The sequence below is a fragment of the Xyrauchen texanus genome, chromosome 47, assembly GCF_025860055.1.
Source record: "Xyrauchen texanus isolate HMW12.3.18 chromosome 47, RBS_HiC_50CHRs, whole genome shotgun sequence".
Taxonomy (NCBI): domain Eukaryota; kingdom Metazoa; phylum Chordata; class Actinopteri; order Cypriniformes; family Catostomidae; genus Xyrauchen; species Xyrauchen texanus.
Window position 1 is genome coordinate 4,831,566 of NC_068322.1, and position 22,106 is coordinate 4,853,671.

The 22,106-nt window shown below is 38.0% G+C and overlaps 1 protein-coding gene across 1 annotated transcript; it reads left to right on the forward strand.

Moving 5' to 3' along the window:
- The first annotated feature begins 20,442 nt into the window (after positions 1-20,442).
- Positions 20,443-21,824, forward strand: LOC127638830 (39S ribosomal protein S18a, mitochondrial-like). The gene is given in 7 exon segments (XM_052120575.1): positions 20,443-20,455; positions 20,673-20,704; positions 20,963-21,061; positions 21,184-21,223; positions 21,226-21,294; positions 21,520-21,612; positions 21,730-21,824. Coding segments are annotated over 7 exon segments (441 nt in total).
- Positions 21,825-22,106: the final 282 nt, after the last annotated feature.

Genomic DNA, 22,106 nt, shown 5'->3' on the forward strand with positions numbered 1-22,106 from the left:
CTACCTAAAAAGTGGCATGATGTGCTTAACGACTTGAGGTCACACAGGTAATATTAGACTGACAGAAACCTCAGGTAGCATCTTTCTCCTTGCCCCATAACTCACCTGTGGCCACATTGAGCATCCCTCTCAGCATCCCTGAGAGGTTAACAAGTAATACTGGCTTCTTTCATGTGAGCACACCTCTAAAACATGAACTCCATGGCGTATTTATCACCATAAAGTGCTATGCTAGCTAAATGATAATGGGGGAGTCAGGTCACTGCAGATGGAGAAATGAGCTGATAAGTGAAGTGTAAGGGGTCTCAGTGGAGCAATAAACCATGAATAAATCCTAAAATGTCAAAGGATGCATCATGTTTCAGCATTGCACCATGTAGAGAGTAAAGTTCTCCAACACTCAGAAAGGCGAGAGGTGAAAGGAAGCCAAACGGCCCAGAGGAAACACCTCCATTCATAACCAAATCCAGATGGTTGAGTCCAAAAAAGAAAAAAAGCAAAGGTACATTTCACTTCACACCAACACGGATATAAAAAAGGAACATAATTTGAACCCTGCAAACAAAATGCACCTTCCCCTTTAATCAGTTTTGAGTTATGTAATCTTTATGATAAGCTGTTTCTTTGATTGTTGTCAATTATGTGGCTTTCAGATCTCCACGTTGGTGTTTTTAGTTGTATGTATGCAAAGTCTGAATTCCAGAGGTGATACTCCTACAAATTCATTTATGCAAAATGAGTATTACATGGCTCGTTCTGCACATCATGTCAGTTTCCCAATGAAATAAATATTAGAAGGGCTAAAATAACAGTCATTAATAGTAAAAAGTGTCATTGAAGTGTCATATTTGGTGCTTTTCATTTCATATTTGTTTTTATGACACTATCAGTTAGTTCTAGGTCTAAGGTTTAGGGAAGGGAGGATGGTTTTGTTAATTTAAATCTCGATAGAGCATTAAACATCAACACCTCATCCATTTGGGAGAATATTTAACTTGCTTTTAATGCCACACAGTGGACATTTCACCTCAGAACTGCTATGACCCGTGTAATGAATCAAATAAGTTATAGGAGATCAGGCAGGATGGTATGCTAGAGGAGCTGAACAAAAATGGTTTCTGTCCACTTTCTCAGCATTATCATGTTCAGAGCATTCATTTTCTGTTCTCTTTCTACAGGGAGTGGGCTGAGAGACATGCAACAATGGTGAGACTGGGTGACCCTGCTCCTCTTTGCTTTGTATGTCTCTCTCAGACACTCCTTCCAAAATAAACTGCCAGTCCCTAAGCGATACAAGTAAAAAGCCAAGACACAGGCAAGAAAACACTCTGGTCTCATCCTGGATGCAAGATAAATAATGGAGCTTTGTTCTGCTTCCTACTGCTTTAAAACATAAAGAAAAAAATGTGCTCTTGTTTTGCCAAATATGTAAAAGATGCCATCCTCTTTCATAATTAAATATTTACAAATAATATAATCAAGGAAGACAAAAGAAGTTGGCAAGGCACTGGAGGTTTTGTATGCAGTTTGCATGCAGTTGTTGTGCACAATTTTGCAATTTGCTGAAATTAGAAAATGTTGGAGGGAAAGTGTCTTTTTGTTCTGGCTTCAGTGCAGAAATCTAACAGGGATATTATTATCACTACAACATTAAGAACAGCAAAATCTGTTTTGAGAGTTTAACATGAACCCTGTTCTATGTCCCAGTTGGTAGTTACAGTATAGATATAATGTAATTCAGGGATCCTGTCCAACAGTACTGCAGTCACTTAGGATTCCCATTGCCTTCCATCGGTTTTCTGTTCAAACAAGCCTGAGGGAACAGGCAAGACATTTTGTAACAAACCATGACATTACATATTAAGATGCAGACATGTATAGGCAAATAGACATCCGTTTAATATAAACAGATATTACATTTGAGTAGACAATATTAGTTTTTACATTAAAAAGGGCTTATTGGATATTGCATGGGACAACCGTGATATGGAACCATATCCGTGAAAAACAGCATTTCTGCTCTCTGCAATTAGGCAATGTATACCATACCAACCAAAAAAGAGGCTATATGCTGCAAATGGATGTAGGGGAAATTAAATTCTAAGGAAAGTTGGGAAAGCTAGCCCCAAAGAGGCTGTTATTCAGAATGATGGAACAGAATATGATATTTCTCACTGACTTCTCTTCACGCGACCACCCGAGTACTCATAATGAAAGGGTAATTGAATTTCCAGCCTGGATTTTTAAAGCTTCTTAACAATATCTGGAGCGGTTCCACTGCGTTCCACTGCCAGGATACTAGGATTACAGGCCTTCACAGAGCCTCTAGCCAGACATTCCTAAAGGGAAGACCCGAGAGAACAGAGGCTTGTTCTCCAGACCCAGTGGTGCACACAATCCTACTAAGAACCAAGTCCACTTCCCAAACAAGACATTACAAGCCTGTTTAAACTTACTGTATGAAACTGACCAGACCAGGTGTCAAGCCGGACATATAGGAAGGCTCAGCTTTTTCCAATGCATAGGGTAAGTTGAAAATGGTGACAGAATCTATGGATAAAAATGTCCCCTTGTGGTTGAACATTCAACATCTAATGATATATGTTTGAGACAGGGTGATAACACTGCAAGTTGAGTAGCCTTAGAAGGAGAATGTAGTCAATGTTAAAAATCTTTTGGTTAATTAAAGCAAATACTGCACTGAATAAAATACTACACGATAAAGACACACTAGGTTGACAGTCTATGATTGGCAAGTCATTTGAACCCTGTCTAGCAAGGCTCCTAGCAATTTGGTTGGATTCCTTATGACATATCAAATGGGAATTAAGCCAAGTGGACTTATTTAGATACATTGGAGGCTGTGGGCCTCAAAACAAAGAACTTGTCATCTCAAATTAAAGCTTTAATGACACTCTTCAGTGTTGAATCAAAGATACACTAAGGGATTCCAGGTTAACCGCAGGTAATTGTGAGATACTGCTGTGGACCGACAGAGGTTTATATTGGCAAAACAGATTAGTCTCATAGGGAGACATTATGTTTCAATTTCCATCCAGAATGCAATGCAAGAGAAGACAACCATAGTACTGAAACAGGTTCCCACAAGCTAAACCTGTAATGACAGGCAAATAAAGTGAAACAGATATGAAATATACAAGTGTGTCCAATAAAAGTAAAGTATAATGTAAGGCCATATTTGGTGTTTACTGTTTTCTCACAGTAATCAGGCTTGCTCTTGGTTTGCATTCAATCTTTTCATCCATATGCGAATATCTAGAATGTTAATAAAAGCAGAATTCATTCTGGCGAATCTAGATGCATTTATCACATATTCCTCAGATATCTCAATCCAAAGTAGATTACTATTTAGGGTCAAATAAAAAAAGATTTAAGGTCACCAATGTGAAGATCTTGTTCTAGCCAAAATATATGAAGTAATTTACTTATCAAGACATTTCAAACCAAACTTTTCAAAAACTTAATCTGTATTATGACCTAATCTTCAGTGACTCAGTGTTAAAATAACTTGCAGTGCACTCTGGGATTAGAACAGATTCTGGTCTGGCTGTATCTACTGGCAAGATCTCCAAAAGCATCAAGCACTTACTTTAAGTGGCTTAATACTGGGAAAATATGGAAGAAAAAAAACGAGATTCCCAAAGAACTCTCAATCACAATTTCCCAAGGACATCTCTAAAGATAGTCCACAGCCATGACTGGGGTAAAAAACCATAAAGTACACAGGACTTATCCTAGTTCACACACTTCCTAATATTGGCATGTAAAGCCTCCTTTTACTACAAAGACCGTGTGTGAGCCTTAGGCAATACAGATATTACTTCAGGTAGATAAAAGAGGGGTCTTTAGCAATAATGTAGGTCAAGCTGACACCCTTTTGAGAATCAGTGAGGCTTTCCCGCTGAGGAAGAGATTTTTGTGCAGCATCACGGAGACAGTGACAGATCTCTTCCTGATTTGTAGGTGTTGTAGAGGGGTCTGTTTTATATTATCCTCCCCTCTTGAGGCTTCTGGTTATTCAACATACTTACCCCTAATCAGATCCATACTCGCCCCAGTAGGGGAGCCAGTTAACATATGAGACCTATAGTAATCAACATACTGTCAGGCTTATGCAAGAAAAGCAGACTACATGTGAATGGAGGGAATCTCTCCTGGACTTGATTTGGACAGTGCAGCACAGCTGTGTGCACTGATGGTTTGTCTTTCATGGGTCTCTGAGAACAGTGAATGAAACGGTCTCTCACAGTGGTACGACTGTGCTTTGGAACCAGTACACTACATGCTTTGGATAGATTAATCTCTCTTATCAAGCAATTATTTGGGGCCTTGTAAAAGTTATTTCTGCATCTCTAACTTTAATTTCTGAGTATTTCTTCTGGCAATTTCATGTGCCAGGGATTGATTTTTATTAAAACTAATAGATATAAACTTTTTTTCATTTCATTATATAAAGGTCACATTAAAATTGACTTGAAACCTTTTTGCCAGGCCTTCATCATTTTCTTCTCTCGTACTTTTCAAATGCCTTTTATTGAACTTTATTAGCCATGACCTAATAAAGTTTTTTCAGCTGATTCATCACTGGCCGTGCTCCATCACAGCCCGGCCACACCCTCCTCCTCGTCACTTTCCTCCTCTGCCCGATTCAGGCTGGTTTGCCACCAGCCCCCTCCATGTAATCAGTAGAAATAAATTAAGTACTGTGTTGTCATTCAGCTGTCGGTTGATAGTCAGTTGGCAGTGTGTATAAAATGTGAATCCAGTCTGAAACTAATAAAGTGTTCAACAGTCTGATTGCTTGGGCGAAGAAGCTGTCACGAAGTCAGCTGGTGCAGGTCCTGATGCTGCGATACCTGCCTGATGTAGCAGTGAGAGCAGCCCATGGCTCGGGTGGCTGGAGTCTCTGATGATCCTCAGAGCTATTTTCACACACCACCTGTTATAGATGTCCTGGAGGGAGGAAAGCTCGCCTCCGATGATGTGTCAGGCAGTTCGCACCACCCTTTGCAGGGATTTGTGGTTGTGGGCGGTGCAATTGCCAAAGGCAGTGACCACTTCCCTCTCTATCCTGGTTAGAGATCATTTTTTCAAAACAGTAATGCGCAGAATAGCCTTAATTTCTCGAAAACATTAGACTTTAGGAGAATATAGAATTTCAGTAGAAATGTGTTTTTTTTGGCTATTTTTGACTTGAAAGTGTAAAGCAACTTGTAAGATCTTTATACCTCAGCAAATGGGGAAAAACCCCCACTGTATTATGTTTTCCGCATGGTAGCTCAACCATTTTCAATTGTTCTAATAATAAGAAAATTTTCTTGAGTACCAAATTAGCACTTTAGAATGCTTTTGTAAGGAATAGGTGACACAGTATATGTTTTCCATCACGGGTAAAGAAAAATGTTAATAAATATCACTAAAAACAATTATTTCAAACCGTAATAATATTGGCAATTAATGATTTTGATAGTATTTTTTTTTATCAATTTAATGCATCCATGGTAAAAGGAAGCATACATTTTTTTCAAGAACAAAAATGTCTCTGTGTTCTAAAAATGGAAGCGTATATACTGTATATTAAATAATGTTCATAAAGTAACTTGTAATGTAATGACTTGAGTAGTTTTTCGGCAAACTACTTATTTACTCTTACTTGAGTCATAATATTTCTAAGTAATTCTACTTGTACTCATGTGAATTATTTCTTCAGTAGCAGTACTTTTACTTAAGTAAATAAAAATCAGTTCTCTTTCCACAACTGTATATAAGTAGTTTAAGGGTAAAGGTAGACCAACTCGATTACGTCGTTCAAAGTGTGTCATGTTAGTGGGCGGTCGCTTATGGGCCAGTTCTGCGGGCTTTATTGGCCGCGGTTCTCTGATTGGTGAAGCTTTCTCTGTTGGACAATGAGAAATGTAGTTTATCACCAAGAACTCCACTATCAAACACAATTTTTAAAAGTGAAGTTGAAATAACACAGACTGATGGCTTCAACAGAAGCATATACTGTACCATCGATAAACAACAAAAGCTCACGTTAAGTCTTTAAATGTTTACAAGGTATTGTTGAAAATCAATTAGTCTTTGGAAAAAATGTATGGGATTTGTACTTCAGGAACCAGAATGTAGCGATATATTTTGCCATATTTGTGTGAAAATATGATTATATTATGTGTACTGACAATACACAAAATGTTAGCTTTGAAAAAATCTTGGACTACTAGAGCATCTGAACAGAATATCCCTTATCCAAAGAGCACCAGTGGGAATTATTCTACACCCAAGTAGCACTCCTTGAATGCTGTGTTTGATTTCAACTTATTATTCAATTTAGTTACGTAGTACAATCCAAACTTTTTCCAAATCTTTGCTTATGACATTATTATATCGTCACAGATTGTAGTCCAGATGTACCAAGCATGAGTATAAGTGGATTGAGGTGCAACTTGGTTCAGTGTAAACTGGCTCAATAACACCAAAAGTCAAAGTTAGGTCTAAAGGTAGGCCTATTTTCTCTGTTCTGAACAACTGTCTCTTTTGTTTCAGCTAAGCACTGGGACAGAGCACTGAACAGAAACAGATGCAACAGTAAGAGGCATCCCTTTTTTAGCACAATCTCAAATGTGCTCTATCAAGCATCCAACGTTTTATCTGCTCTTGAGGATCAAACATCAGTGGTGTGTTGGGCACTTATTAAACATGTAATGATTATCATGCAAAGGTGACATGCATCCTAAGGTCAGCATTTAAATAAAGACGAAAGTAAAAGTCCAATCAACTGCTTACAAAGAGACTCGTGTAAAGTGTATTTTATGTTACAGTATGGAAGGATTATAAAGCGTAGATTTAGGGTCTTTCACACCCATCAAAATTATCCCCCGTTCACTGCACTGGGATATACTGGAAGTCTCTTGAGCAGATGTGAGATGAGAGAGAAGCTTAAAAGTTTTAGGTTGTGCTGATCTCATGCAGAAGGGCAAGGTGAGTCTTTGAAGTGCAATACTATGTTCCTCTACACAACCCACCAAAAACACTAATATCTAAGAAAGAGGCAGTCAAAAGGGTGTGAATGTGAACCAGGGTACGGTCAGCTAAACAACAATTGAAAAAAAATAAAAAAATTGACTTTCCACTTCCATGCACAGAGAGCCAAAGGTACATTTTGTGCAGAGGTGATCAAAAGATGAAGGTTAGAGGAACATCTGAAATCACTCCTATGTACACTCAATCACCATCATCTCCTCCTCCTTTTCAACATGTTTACAACTTGAAACAACTTCTGTAACAGCTTATTTTAACATGAAATTTAAACAGGAATGCAGAAGGGTTCTAAACCGAGGGTGCTCTTAACCTAAACCATGAGAGATGGTTGGGATTTTTACGAGGAATAACTGAATCTAGTCCAAAGATGTAATATGAGTTGGCTTCTTCACAAACTGATTATTCAGGCCCTCTTACAACCCACTGGCAGGGGTTGTAAGAGGGGTAATAATCACAATATTGACATAATTCTTGATGCATTTTGGTAGAGGTCTGTCTTTTCTGCTTAAATAATAATCGAACTTTTCTCAAACAGATGCTTGCTACTGATCTTTGTCCAAAACAAACAGAACTAAATTATTACTTCCATCTGGCTGGAAAATAAGTTCAGACTGGCACAGAATAAAGGATGATCTTTTTTTCAGGGAGTGATGTAAAACGGAGAGTGCTTGCTTCCACTTGTCACAGCAAATAAGAAAACACAAGACGGCATGATACCAACCAGCTTGGCAACTTCCAGTCCTTTTTGAAAATGTTCTGCTTCAACTGGGCTACGCTTGGATGGATAGCAAACCTGGAACATGCAAGAGAAGAAACCAAACATTTGTACATCTTCCTCAAAACCAGCTAAACAAACCCCACAGACTGAACACAGTTGGGTTCACGTCAATGTCAGTGTTCCCTCAGTGCTTCAAACAAAACATGACCAAAAACATTGTCAAACGAAGCAAAAAATAAACATTTTAAAACACGAGGTTAACTCTCAAAATACACAATGTACAAATCCCAAAGAATCCACAGAAGCCTGGCAAAAGCCCACATGGTACATACTGTAGATAATGTAGAAACAAGAATCCTATTCTGAGCCAAGGCAGAATTAAAAAAACTTAATTGCACAAGTGCTGAAAGGAAAACACTGAACAGTTGGATACTAAACCTTTGGCCCAGGGTATCTAAAAAGCTACACTTCAAACCAACGTTCTAGCAATAAACGAATAGATAAGTGAAACAAAGAAATATGTTATTCCTTCTATGCATTGACATTGCTGGAGGATTCTCTTTGGTCTGCTGTGGTCAATCTAATCGATGACAAATGTCATGCTTTATGTAACATCACGTTCACTCTTACATACAGTAGTTTAGTCCAGTCGATGGCAATTCATGATAAATGAACACAGGCTTTATTTTCATGACCACGCTAGGCACAGCGCAACAACCCTGTACAATGCCTTATCTAATTTTGTGACAGAACCAATTCTTAGGGCAATTTTCGTGCCAGCGGCCATGGGTGGGAGTGTTTGCACTATCTATGGCTGTATGCATGCAAACTGTTAGTGTATTTGAATGTTAATGAAGGGGAGCGAAGTGCAATTTGCTATTTTCCAGAGAAATAGGTAATTGCGCCAAGACGTTTCGGTAGCACGCCTAATCTCAGCGCAAAGTCTAAGCCTGCATTTGCTCAGAGAATCCATCAGCAGGTGGTAAAAAAGTTCATGTGAAAACATTTCAAATATAATGGATCATCAACTGATGTCCATGACAATCACTATTGTAGCAAGTCACTGCAAAATTAGAGATGGTAAAATGTTTGGATTTGGGAAGGTGGTTATTTATATAAAACAAATGTTTTATCGTTATATTTTTGTGTAATTTGAAATGTAATTTGATTGTAGAAATATTTTTGGTTTAAGTTTTTGGTATTTCAATAAATAAATTTCATTTTTAAAGCAAATCGAGTGTTAAAAGTGAAGCGCATACAAAGAAAAAAATAAGGATATCGATCCATAACCTAACCTGGAAAGCCAATTCAATCACTGTGCTTGACAGGGAATGGATTATAGAATAGGTGATGGTGCAATAACCGGAGAAGAACCTCAAAATTTAATTGCACTTGACCCAGCCCATTAGCACATTGTGCACGTAGATTCGCCAAACCTACTTGAGCCTAGACTCAGTGCATGCTTGCACGAAAATAACAAAACTTATACCAATACCAATACTAAGCTTTTGTCCAAATAACATTGAAATCCTAGAATGCGTGACTTTTCCATACGTTAAGACGGTGGGATTTGGTTTCTGATATTTTGTAGCTTGTTTTTCTCATAAGAGCATCTCTTCTCATTTGGAATATACTTCAGATTAAAGAAGCTCTTAACTACCTGCTTTCCCTCTCTACAGTTACACAAGGATGGAGGAGACAGTCTCAAGTTTTTGGCAGTGAATGACCCGCAGCTGAGAGGTGAACAGGGGTTTTTCACAGAATTCCACCTTAGACACACACAAAGCACCTTGAGTAACTGAATGGAGTGTCCTTCAGACTTACAAACTGTAGGCTGTTTCTAGAATTTTCTTTTCATTGTGTTGAATTAAGAATGATAAATTGGGGGCTAATAAAGGTCATTTTGATAACAAAGACAATGCTGCATTAATAAAGACTTACATCTTGTATTTTAACTTATGAACCCGTCAGCTGGAACATTTCTTATCTAAGCGCATGCTTTCCAGGCTAGCATCACTAACTCCCCTTATGTAATTTATGGTTTCTGTATTCTTACAGGACTAGATCTCCTTTGAGTACATTTAGAATAAATGGTATTTAGACATTATTCAAAAGCTTTATAGAGAAAGTGTTACTTTTTTGTCCTAATGTCTCCTATCTGCCATATCTCCTGGTCCATATAGATATGTAAACAGTGATGGGAAGTTTTTCTCAATGCAATGCTTAAGCTTTATCTGAAACTGTTATACTACCCCCTATTGGACATTTAAAGCACAGAAATAAAGGCTTCCACAATATTTTGTAAATTAAATGAAATGGTTACTGGGCTGCAAAAGCTATAGTAATTTTGTTCCTGTCATACATTCAGTGGCTCCAAAAGTCATTTGGTAGTTACCACACATACACTGTACATATGTTATTGTATTAGATCAAATATAATACTTTTCAGGCTAAATGTATATGATATAAGTATTTTTTGGATGCTTTCTGTTGTCAAACTTAGTGGAACATGTCCATATTTAATGTGATGAACTACGACTGTGGTTAATTTGCTAGGACATCTGTGCATACTTGAGGGGAAATGACTTTATACAGTACATCCACTGCAAAAATAATGACCATTGGTCAAAGGTAATTGCAAAAAAGCTCAGAAAATTGAAATGAGTTCTGAGAAAAGGTGTAAAATCATTTGCTTGCAGATGGCACTTGGTTTGATATTTTGTTATATAATAAAACAGTGGCCACTGTTCATAAAATATGTTCTGCTGACAGCACCCCGGCCATGAACCCAGTAGCCAGTGGTTAATAATGAGCAAATGCTCAGATAAATAATTCAACAGTTGAACAAGACTGATGTGATGGGGTACAGTGATGTCATCTTTATGGCAGGTGCTCATTTCCTCTGAAAGTCATATTTATCAAAAGGGGTGTCAAGAGGACCAGGACCAAAACAAAAACGTATTTATATATTAAAGGCAGGGTTTAAGGGGCTACAAAGTCCAAAAGGGACAACTAAAGGGCAGATATCTGCAATACGCCACACTTGATGTTTCAGCCTCAGAACAGCTATTCTAGATGGGTCAAACTTCTATAATAAACTACACACCTTCTCACTTTTTTGTTGGTAAATAAATGTATTGTCTGTGTGTTTACCAAAGTAATGTATGACAGTGTGTTTGCAAGCAAGCATTAGTTTACAGTGCAGTTGATTAATATGCAAGTGCAACAGTAAAAATGCATTTTAATGTGTGTACATTAATGGAAGAATGTGTGTGATTGTGTGTCTTCATCTTTACTCAAGCTGACCTAAAGCCATCTGATTTAAGAGTGCCTCTATAGGTACCATGGCAACTGCCTGAGAGGAAGTAAGAAAAGTGGGAAAAGCTGTAACTATGGTGGGGAAAACAATATGCAAATACCTCCTCTTTCTAACATCTTCACTCAAAATCCTTTCTCATGTTCCTGAATTTACAGAATTCTCCCGCAGTCCTTCAAAATTTGTTCTTGCTTTCCATTTTCAAACACTACATACTGCTATTGGTAAATTGCAAGATATATCACAGCCAGCACAGCTGAATATTCCACTTTGTTTTCAGTTATGTCTATAAAGCAATCAATTGCCTACTTACCACTTTTGAAAGAAAGTCTGATCACACACAAGTCTACACACATTGTCAAAGAAATTCTTTGATGTTGTCTTTGCAACTTTTCTTGCAGACTGCTGCATTCAATTCTTAAGTTTTCTCAGGGCTATTATCTTTGTTTGTCTAGTTTCACAAAACAAATTAGTAGTTTTATTTTTCTTAAATCACAACCAAATAGTCTGAGTTACAAATTAATATTTTATACCATTTGCTGAAAAAATAATAATGTCAAAGACACTAAATGCATGCAGAGTTGAATATGAGTGAAAGAACACCAAACAAACATGGAAATCAAAGTGTCAAAGACAAAGAAAAGGTTGAATGTTTTCATTTCTGGACCACATCCTCTCAGGAGTCTGTCAGCCATTGTGTTGACCTTGCATGACATTACCGCTAATGTGGCAATAGGATTTCAGCAAAGCATATGCATATAATTGCCTGAGAAACAGAAAGGTGCTAAGTGAGGTGGACAGAGATGAGAAAGAGAGGAAGTGAGAGTGTTACGCCCTCCAGGCGTATCTTGTGGTATTTTCTTTTGTGTGTTTGTATTCCCTGCTACAGGTGCCTCCATTCCATTGGTTCAACTGAGTGTACCAGCTTCAGCCAATCACAGATCAAATGGCAACCAAACAAAGGCAACCAATCAAATGTGGGGAGCGAAGATTTTTTTTGTGTACTGCTCCATACATTGCTTTCTCTTGCTATTGGACTAGGTCTTCTGACCTTTTTGAGTTAAAAAAAACTTTTTCACACATTTTTGAATTGGGAACGGGTCAGGGACCCAGCACATTTTGCACCATGTAATACTTTTTGTTTTAGTCAGAGTAGGTAGACTTTATTTTGTTGTGTTTTTGTTTAATAAGGTAGACTGCCCTGACTTCAGCTAGTTGGCTAATGGTTTTTGTTTGGCTCTTTGATTTGTCAACACTCTTGTGCTCATTTCCCCTTTGCTCTTTTTTTCTCTTTTTGTAATGATTATTTTTTGGATCATGTTGATCCCATTGTAAGTATATAAATATTTTCAAGCAATAACTTTGGTGACTGCACTTCAACCCTATGATTCGTGGTCTTCCTGAGTTTATTTAGTAGGAGGTTGCTCTAGCTAATCTGCTCTAGTTTATGCCCCTTCATCACCCCAAGACTACTGGGGGCATGACATAAAGGTGATCTCCAATTCACTCTCATTCACCGCTGTTGAAGTTTACCTTGTGTAACCGGTCCTACTCGACCTGCTCCGAGCGGGATTTGAACCAGCATCTCTGGCATGGAAGGCGGAAGTGCTAACGAGGAGGCTAAAGACTATAGCTTCTAGCGGCAGTCGCTATTGCGACTCATGAGGCCAGGGGAGTGAGGTTTACACACACTGCACAGCTACCTTCCAGCTGGCCACTGTTACACTCACCTCCTTACACCTCACTCCCATCCGGGTCACGGCACCACTGTAACCGGTCCTACTTGACCCACTTCGAGCAGGATTCAAACCAGCGTCTCTGGCATGGGATGTGGGTGAGCTAATGAGGAGGCTAAAGACTATAGCCTCTAACATCAGTCGCTAGTGTGCCTCTTGTGGCCAGAGGAGTGAGGTTTGCAGACACTGCACAGCTTTCTACCAGCTGGCCGTGTTACACCTGCAAATGTTTACTTCCACGTTCAAATACACGAGTGTGAAAAAGCTCTATTATCGGAGTAAACTTGGCAGGAATTGGCATAAAAACACAAAGGTTAAAGTCTACCTTCTCTGTCTAAAACAAAAAGTACTACATGATGTAAAATGTGCTGGGCCCCTGACCTGTTTCCAATTCCAAAAGGGAAAAAACTATATTCTGCCATCTTGGATCTTTATATAGGGTTGGAAGATCTCAGGTCCCCACACGTGATTTGTTGCTTGTGAAGAGCCTGCCTGTGATTGGCTGAAGCAGGTACACTCAGTTGAACCAGTGAGATGGAGGCACCTGTAGCAGGGAGTACACACACAAGAAAATACCACAAGATGTGCCTAGAGGGTGTAACGGAGAGAATGAAAAGGGCACATGAGGATAGAGGCTGGCAAATGTGTAGAGTTTGGGCAGAGCGAGAAATAGAGGGAGACATGGAGAGACCTGAATATCCTGAGGCTTTTCCAAAAGCACACTGATTCTTTGAGTGGAGCCTCTGCCACTCTGCACGTACACCCAGAGCCTGTCCAGTCGCCTGGCTTCAGTGTGGGAACGGAGAAGAAAGGGAATGAGAAAAAGAGAGAGAGAGCAAGAGGATGCAGATGGGTAAAACTTCACGTCGCTGGCAGAGTGATGTAACCCAGATTTCTGATCAGACAGGGGGCCGGGAATACACACTGTGGATATTCTGAATGCTATCATTCATGTATCACACCATTTGGATTCAAACAAGCAGGGAAGTGCCTGAAAAGGCTTTTTCTGATGAATGAGGTCTGTGATGAGACACTGCTTGAGTGTGTGAAGGGTTGAGGGTAGTAATGCAGAATGTAATTAATATTTGTTTCGTGTATGTGTTTGTGTGCATTTTTGGGTGTAGTGCATCCAAAATATTGGGTTCTATAGAGTGTATTAGAGTAGTGAAAGTGTATGTTTGCTGAGTGTTTAGGTCTAGTTTCAAACTAATTTAAGAAAAATTGAACTAATGACAGTCTACTCTCAAATTTCTTAATTGAGTTCCCATAATGCAACATCTTTGCAGAACAGTTATTCTGTCAGCAAAGGCTCTTAGATGTCACCCTTTGTTAATTGAATACCAAAGGCTTTTCAATTTGGGCAATTTGGGAAATACCAAAGTCAGACAGTCGACATGAAAATAATTGTGCTGTAGTATCTGTAGTATAATTATTGCTTGGGACATTTTTACCAGACTCCATTCCAGCACAGACCAATTAGCAGTACCAGATGAAATCAGCAGACTTTTCTTGCATTTACTGAGTTAATACTCTGGAAGTCTGTGGGAACTTTGTGAGCTCTATTTGCATTAGATCTAACTGCCAATTGGACATTGGTCTTTTAATCAATGTGTCAGTGTTCATTCAGTCATATATCCCAGTCTCTCTCCACTGTCTTTTCTCTCATCAACACTGTGGTCTCAGGGTAACCCATACATTATAGTCCTGAGAAAGCATGTGCTGTGTTTAGCAACAGCTGCTTAGACGCAGAAACAATGATAATACGTCTCGGGTGGTTAATCTCTTTGCTCAAAAACAGCAAACACAAAACATGTTAAATTGGTGAAATTCAAATTTCTTTCTCAACCTGCAGCATTGGTATGGTTATCACTTGTCAGTCATCGCAATTGTGGGAGTATATGGGAGGCCTGTATAAAGATTGGTTGGGTTGGACTTAGCAACAAACGGGGCAATAAATGTAATGTGAAATCACCTGTGTTGAGCACAGATGATTTGGGGGCACGGAGATACATGCACAGCTATTTGCAATTTTATGTTTTGCCTATTTTTCTGCAAAAACACCTTGGTTAATAATTTTCGCTTAGAAGATTCCAGAAGATTGCCCAATGATCATTGCCTGCATCAGCACTCTGTGTCCTCCACATGGCTCTTGGTGTTTAGTTGTGTTCATCACCCCCCACATGTTTCTGTGGTGCTAACCTCATGTGCACACCCATAACTTCTCACTGTGACACTGAATCTGAGGGGATAAAAGAAGAACTCTTTCATCATCTGAAAATGATCTGATTTACTCCCCTTCAGTCCACACTCAGCTTTCCTGGATGTTTAGGGAGCTCCATGTTTGATTTGAATATCAAAGCCCATGAGAAGTTGGCCAGACACTTTAAATGCCAATTTTCTACAACACTTTTGTCAGGGAACATGACTGCTGAAGGGCTGATGACCAAAGGAATTAGTCTGGAAAAGCAATGCCTGCTTTTGTAGCTCAACCTACACATACACACACACAATGCAAAAATCCTAATAAGAAAGCCCAATTAGAACCTCCCTGCTTGCCCGTTCTCATATTTGGGATCCCAAAATTAGGCCAAAATTTTGTCTACCACACTCAAGTTCTGGGTCAAGTCCAAGATACTTGTATTACCAGATGTGCCTAAATACTAATTAGGTAGGGCTGAAACGATTGGTCGACGTTATCAACAACGTTGACAATAAAAAAAATGCGACAAATCTTTGTGGTTGAATAGTTGTTCGATCTCTTTAACATGAGATAATTTGAATTGCTAATGATGACGTGCGAGAACAGCACTTCAGCTTGCGCCTGATTGAGGGGAGGTGAAAGCACATCATTATATCTTTAATGCATCACTTATTAAAGTTAAAATATTAAGGAAGCGGGTTGTGTAAATAAGCACAAACTCCAAAACTGCCATTTCTCTGTGCAGTCAGAGCCGCTTATAGTGTCAAATTTCTCCAGACTGATACACCCTCTCGCGCAGAGACACTCGTCTCTCACATGCACTTGCTGCAGCTAGATTATAACATGATGGCTCGCAACATAATGAATCATATATATAAATGAAGCTGAATAATATAAATGTGTCACAGATGGTGTGTATCTTATCGTAAAGAAAATCGGATACGCAGCACTATTAAGAAGAGAGAGTTTGTTTTTTATAAGTTAAAGATGGATCGAAGTTAACAAAAAGGTGAGTGTAGTCAATACAAAAATACAAAAAAGGGTTTTGGTGTATTTTTTGGTTTGTTTTCCCATACAGATACCTAAAACACCTTACACACATTTACTTTAGAAGCTTTACTGCAGAAGAAAAAAAATATTGGAGAATGTTGAATATAATATTAATTATTAATGAAAAAATATTAATATATTAAAATGTCCCTAAAAATCCTTAAAACAAGATACATTTACCTGAGAAGCAATATATAAGATTTTTTAGACTTGCTTTCAGAGAATATATATTGAATATAAGAATGTTTGGTCTTTACTGCACTAGCAGAATATGAATAAGTGAAAAAATTGACTTAAATACAAATACACATCTTCAAGATACATTCTCTGAAAGCTAGTCTGAATATCTTTTATGATTCTTCTCAAGTAAATGTATCTCGTTTTAAGGATTTTTAGATCACAAACACTTGATAACAAAAAGATTTTTTGCAGTGAATTGTTTAATGAATTAAACAAACTGAATAGTCAGTTAAGAGCTAATGATTAATCGTTGCAATAATCGCCCCAATAGTCGAATAATCGTTCCAATACTCATTAGATTTGTCGATTATCAAAATAATCGATAATTGCAGCCCTAAAATGAGAAGATGCAAATGTGCTGTTACGCACCATTATGGACACAAGTATTTTTCCAGAACTCGACATAGGATCAACACCTTGCATTGTGCGTGCTTATATATTACACCAACTAACTACAACCACAATAAAAGGTCTCCAAAGTTCATGAAAAAGTATTCCAAACATTCCCAACACAAGATATGATGTCATGACTTGTGTGTGAAGCTGAAATTCTCTGCCTGGGTTCCCTTCCCTCTATTTTTAGGACATCTTGACCTCTTTCTGGGACAAATTTACTTTCATTAGTAAATCAAGGAGAGACATAATAACAATCAACGGGCTTCATCCACACCATAAGAGCTCTCTGAATGACTGGTTTTGTGTAAAACTACAAGAGGAGCCCATTATTCACACACTAATAATTTTACAGAAGGTGCCAGAAATTGAAAAGGCCCACCAGATCCAAGGGTTGCCAGTCTAAAAGGCCAAAAACCTTGTGTGTGAATTTATTTGCTTGTTCACTTAAGAGACGACCTTGTTAACATCCATTTCCATCAGTGCTATTGAGATATTTGCCAAGGACTGTGAAAGAGTTGGTCGGGCATTCTCATTTCCTTTAAAAATGAGGTGGCATGAATGGAAAGTTGTTTTTGTTACGTAACTACTAACTCGTAAAAAAGGATTCTCTATGTGAGGGGTGAAACCATATTTGTCAGCTACTTTATCACCTGCTATTGGTAAGATGGGAAAAACAGATATATTTCTGGAAATACAAAGCCAATGATTCACTTTTAACTAACACAACTGGGCTCAGAATAAAAGAAGAGCAAAACATATGAAAAATATTACAAGTTTATTAATGCAGCCTCCACAGGTTTCCTCACAATGCCTTTTTTTATTTGCATGTTTACATGAGGGACAGAAAAGTATATAGTACCCCAATACAAATATGTAAACCCAAGGCAAAACACCTGCATCTTAACCATTCTACATAAAGTCAGGATAAGTTCCTGAAGCTTTAGATATGAAGCATGTGAAATTCACAGCTTGTCTACTTCATCACTCCACTACTTCATTGTAGTGTTTGAAACTCAACACTACTTCAGTCTTAAAGTGAAAAATATGTCGCATATCAACACATCTTACAGGGTTATTTACTAGATTTTTATGTCATATCCAATCAAAACAGATACAGTATTTGAGGCTATTTCCCTCCATAAGTACACAAATCAATACATTTTACACACTGTGAAAATCAGCAAACATCTGGAGGAAAATCATTTCCAGACCATATGCCCTCATAAATTCAGAGGGAAGTCTTGGCCCATACCAAAACTGAAAAATGAATCTGAAACCTACCTACATTTCTGCTCTGTCCCGATCTCAAATAAATGATTTATGAGAAGCATTCATATTTAAAGCAATACAATAAAAAGTCAGTGATGCAATTGTTTCCAGTATAAGAATCTAGGATTTTTTATAGAAATAGTAATGTAGTGTGAGCATCTGTGAAACCTCAGGGAAGTTTATGAGTGAAGTTTCATGACAGTGAAAGCTATAGATCCTTTTATTGTATTTCAATTCTTTCATTTAGTTACCCTTTAGGGATGCCCTGGGCTTTAAGGCTGTGCAATCTAGTTTGGTGACCCCCCCCCATTTCAAACCCTTTTGGGCATGAACAATGAACAAATAAGTCAAGAAAATGAACAGGAGCTTGTTATGTGCAACATCTGTGGTGTAGGATCACAGGCAGGATGAAAGAAACGGTGCTTTCCAAACTGTTCAGAGATCAGTTTTGTGAAGAGTTTAATTAATTGAAAATAAGATAAGCTTGAAGTCATACACTGTATCGAGGCAAAAAAATTAGAGGAATAGTTCACTGAAAAATTATACCCTGGGCAGGGAGGTTTACAGTCAGTGACAAACATTCACTTTTATTAAATAACATCCATTAACGAGTCAAAGTTCTTACATTAAATGATAATAAAACGTGTTTAGCAAATGTTTTGCAGAGACAGGTGTTCAATTCACGGTTATTTACACTCTCTTTTGATTATCATAACGATAGCATTGCAGCATCATGTATCAGTTTGGTTGCTATGAGATATCTCTGACAGTCAATGTACTCCTCAAAATCACAACATAATCTAAAAATTAAAAAATAAGCTCCCTCTTTGACACGTTTGTGTTTAGTTGTCAGGTCAGGTCACTGAAATAATTAACCAAAGAGAGCGCATGTTACACCACTCTTTGTCTCTCTCCACTGGCTGCCGGTTGATGCATGTATTAAATTCAAGGCTCTGATGCTGGCATACAGAACAGTCACTGGGTCTGCTCCAGCATACCTAAAATCATTTATGCAGAACTACACTCCCAGCAGAAGCCTGCGGTCAGCTGAGGAACGTCGCCTTGTTGTACCAACACAAAGAGGCACCAAAACAATTTCCCTGACTTTCAGTTTCATCATACCACGTTGGTGGAATTACCTTCTTTGGATAAAAGTGTCTGCCAAATGAATAAATGTACATTTAAAGGAATTTCGAATTAAGTGGGAAGTCACTTCATGCGTGATCACCATTATCATATTTGAACACACATGAGCACAGATGCATTTGTAGGCTACTATGGTAGATTTGGAATGGCACAAGTGTGAAAAATTGTGAACATGTGAACAATTCCTTCATGAAGATGTGATTGCCTGCTTGTTCTGTCAGTCAGATAATCTTTAGGTCAGTTTAAGTCAGAACATTTTTCACAAGGTTTAATAATTAAATGATTCAGGCTATAATATATTTTGGATGACAATCTTACAAAAAAAAAAACTCTGAGCCAATTCTGCAAACTAACACAATAAAGTGCGAACAAAGTGACAAAATAAAATGTGCTCATTCATTTCACTGCATAAATTCAGACTCACCTTTTTATCTGACTCACCTGTCAGTCAAACATTACTGGAAAGTGGCAGCTGCTCGTTTTCCGGTCTAGGGGAGATTCTTCTAGATAAATTCAGCACCCCTCACATTAAGTTGCAACTGAAAAAGTAAAGATTGTGTTTTGAGTGTCTAATAAACCATTACAAACTCTAATATACAAATACATTCTTATTTGTCGCTGATTACCTCATCACGTCACATCTTCAGCAGTAAGCTGTCCATTTCATTTGACAAAAAAAAATCAGTATATTTTTGTGGAACTGCGCTTATCTGTAATTAAATCACAATGTAAGTTAAAAATGGAACCACTCATAAATAAATGCCATTATTCATGCTTTTATCTTTTCATATATTAAAAACTACCAAATTAGTCATAAAACCGTTACTGACTGAAGCCCTCAGATGACGATTTTACATTTACCTCCACAACTGACAGTCACGTGCAGGAAATAGCCCGATCTCATGGAGTTGTACATAATTTACGAGTTGGCTATTGCGTATGGTCTCCCACGATGTTGTTCGCATAAACTCTTACGACATGCAAATTCCCAGATGTCTAATGCGGAAGTAATCACGTGTTCCACACATGAGGAATTAAGGACATGCTTATTAATATTATCCCCTTACCCAAACCCCTTATCTAAACTTAACCAGTACAGTGTGTAAACATGATAGGAAGCTGTTGTTTGTGACAGAAGCAAGTAATTGTCACGTATTAGATGGAAACGATATCCAGCGATGTCATTGGCTGTAGTGAAAGTCGTAGGAATTCAAACGAGTGCAGTTGAACGATATCATACGAATTAGCCAAATTTAGAAAAGTCGGACGTATCCTGACAATCTTGTTGCGATGGGACGCCTGTACTGCAATGTCGTCTTCACGTCAGAAACATGATCTTACACATTATCTCGCAACAGTTGCTGATATATTATATAATTTTTTTCTGTAGTAATAATAACCCATCAATAGTGTAATACAAATAAAAATATTGAATAAAAGTAACTATGTTTATGTTTGGTGTTTTGGACTCTCGCATTCTGCATATCCGCATTAGGAGATGTCGTTTGAATTCGTGTTTATGTTGTTTCTGTGTTACAGTGGTGGAGAAGATGGAGGGCAAAACGATAGTTGTAAGTAGTAAAGTCATAGAGATTATTTCAGAAAGCAAGTTGTAATGTTGTAGCCTTTGGATTTAGGTTTTGTATTACTGAACGTACAATATTATGTTTGCAAGGGGGTGGGGGAGAGAAATAGTTTGGAATCAACCAATAAAAACCCTATTAATATGAATATCGCCCTCAATAACTATGGTGCTTACAGCCTTGGATTTCCCATTCAGCTTCACTGTTTAATAATGTGGTAATGCTTCCGTTTCCCTGTTTTATCAGATAGAGGGTGTTATAGAGCCTTCATCTGTGCAACCACAGCCTCCCACTACACCATGCCCCATCTACAGATGGAACCTACAAAACAAGTACAACTACACTGTATGTGCCCAAATGCTAATTTGCATGATTTCGTAAACCTCTGTGAAGGCATTCTGAAACCAGTTTTCTTTAAACATATTTGAATGCATGAATGAATCTCTTTCTTTCTTATAAAAATGCAGGACATCCTGTTGCTCAGTTAGTTCATTCGTTCAGATGCTGCTGCATAACAGGCCTCTGTACTCAGGAACACAACAAGATTGCAATTTGTGTGCAGATGGCCCATCATGCAGGTTTTTGCATAGATGAGTGTTTTAAGTGACCACAATTTTGGCCATTGTCTTAATCTGTATACATTTGAGAGCATCATATCTAGTGTCATACTGTATATGTAAAGACTCTGCTGTTATTTTGTTTATGTTGTATATGAAAATTATGTTTCTAATTATCTGTTTTGAAGTACACATTAGTAGATTTAATTATGATAATTTAATTGCTTCCTTCTCATTTCTTTCCAGGTCTCCTACCAGATCATAGACCCCATTTACCAGAAGGCTATGTAACAAAACCAAAGCCAAACCCACCTCTCAACAGGGACAATATTTTCTCAGGTGCCATGAACATCAAGTAGCACTCTATTTAATTTCAGAAAGCCGATATTAAGATTACATATCCGATAGGCCTTTTTTAAACTGTCTCTTCTGGTCTGTAGTTTGTACCTGACACAGTACTTTGTGTGAAGCCCATCTACAAGACAGGGCTAAAGTGGTGCATGTATAAAATGCCTGTAGGAAATCCTGCCCTAAAAAACAATGTCAGATAAGCCATTCTGCATAAAGCAATGAAGGACAGAGCTGCTCATCCGATGAAAACCGTGACAAATGCTTTGTGGATGGGACTATGGGATCTATGACTCATGGAGTGAATATGTAAAACTGGATTGCACTTTTCCTTGCTCATCTCTTATGAGAGGTTAAATGGTGAAATCATGCAACTTTTTAAAGAAACATCAAGAAGTAAATTCAGAGATCCACGTAACTCTTGCCATGTGTGCAGCCCTCTGATTGTGGTAACCATTGAACTGTCTGATTTGGAGGAATGTTGA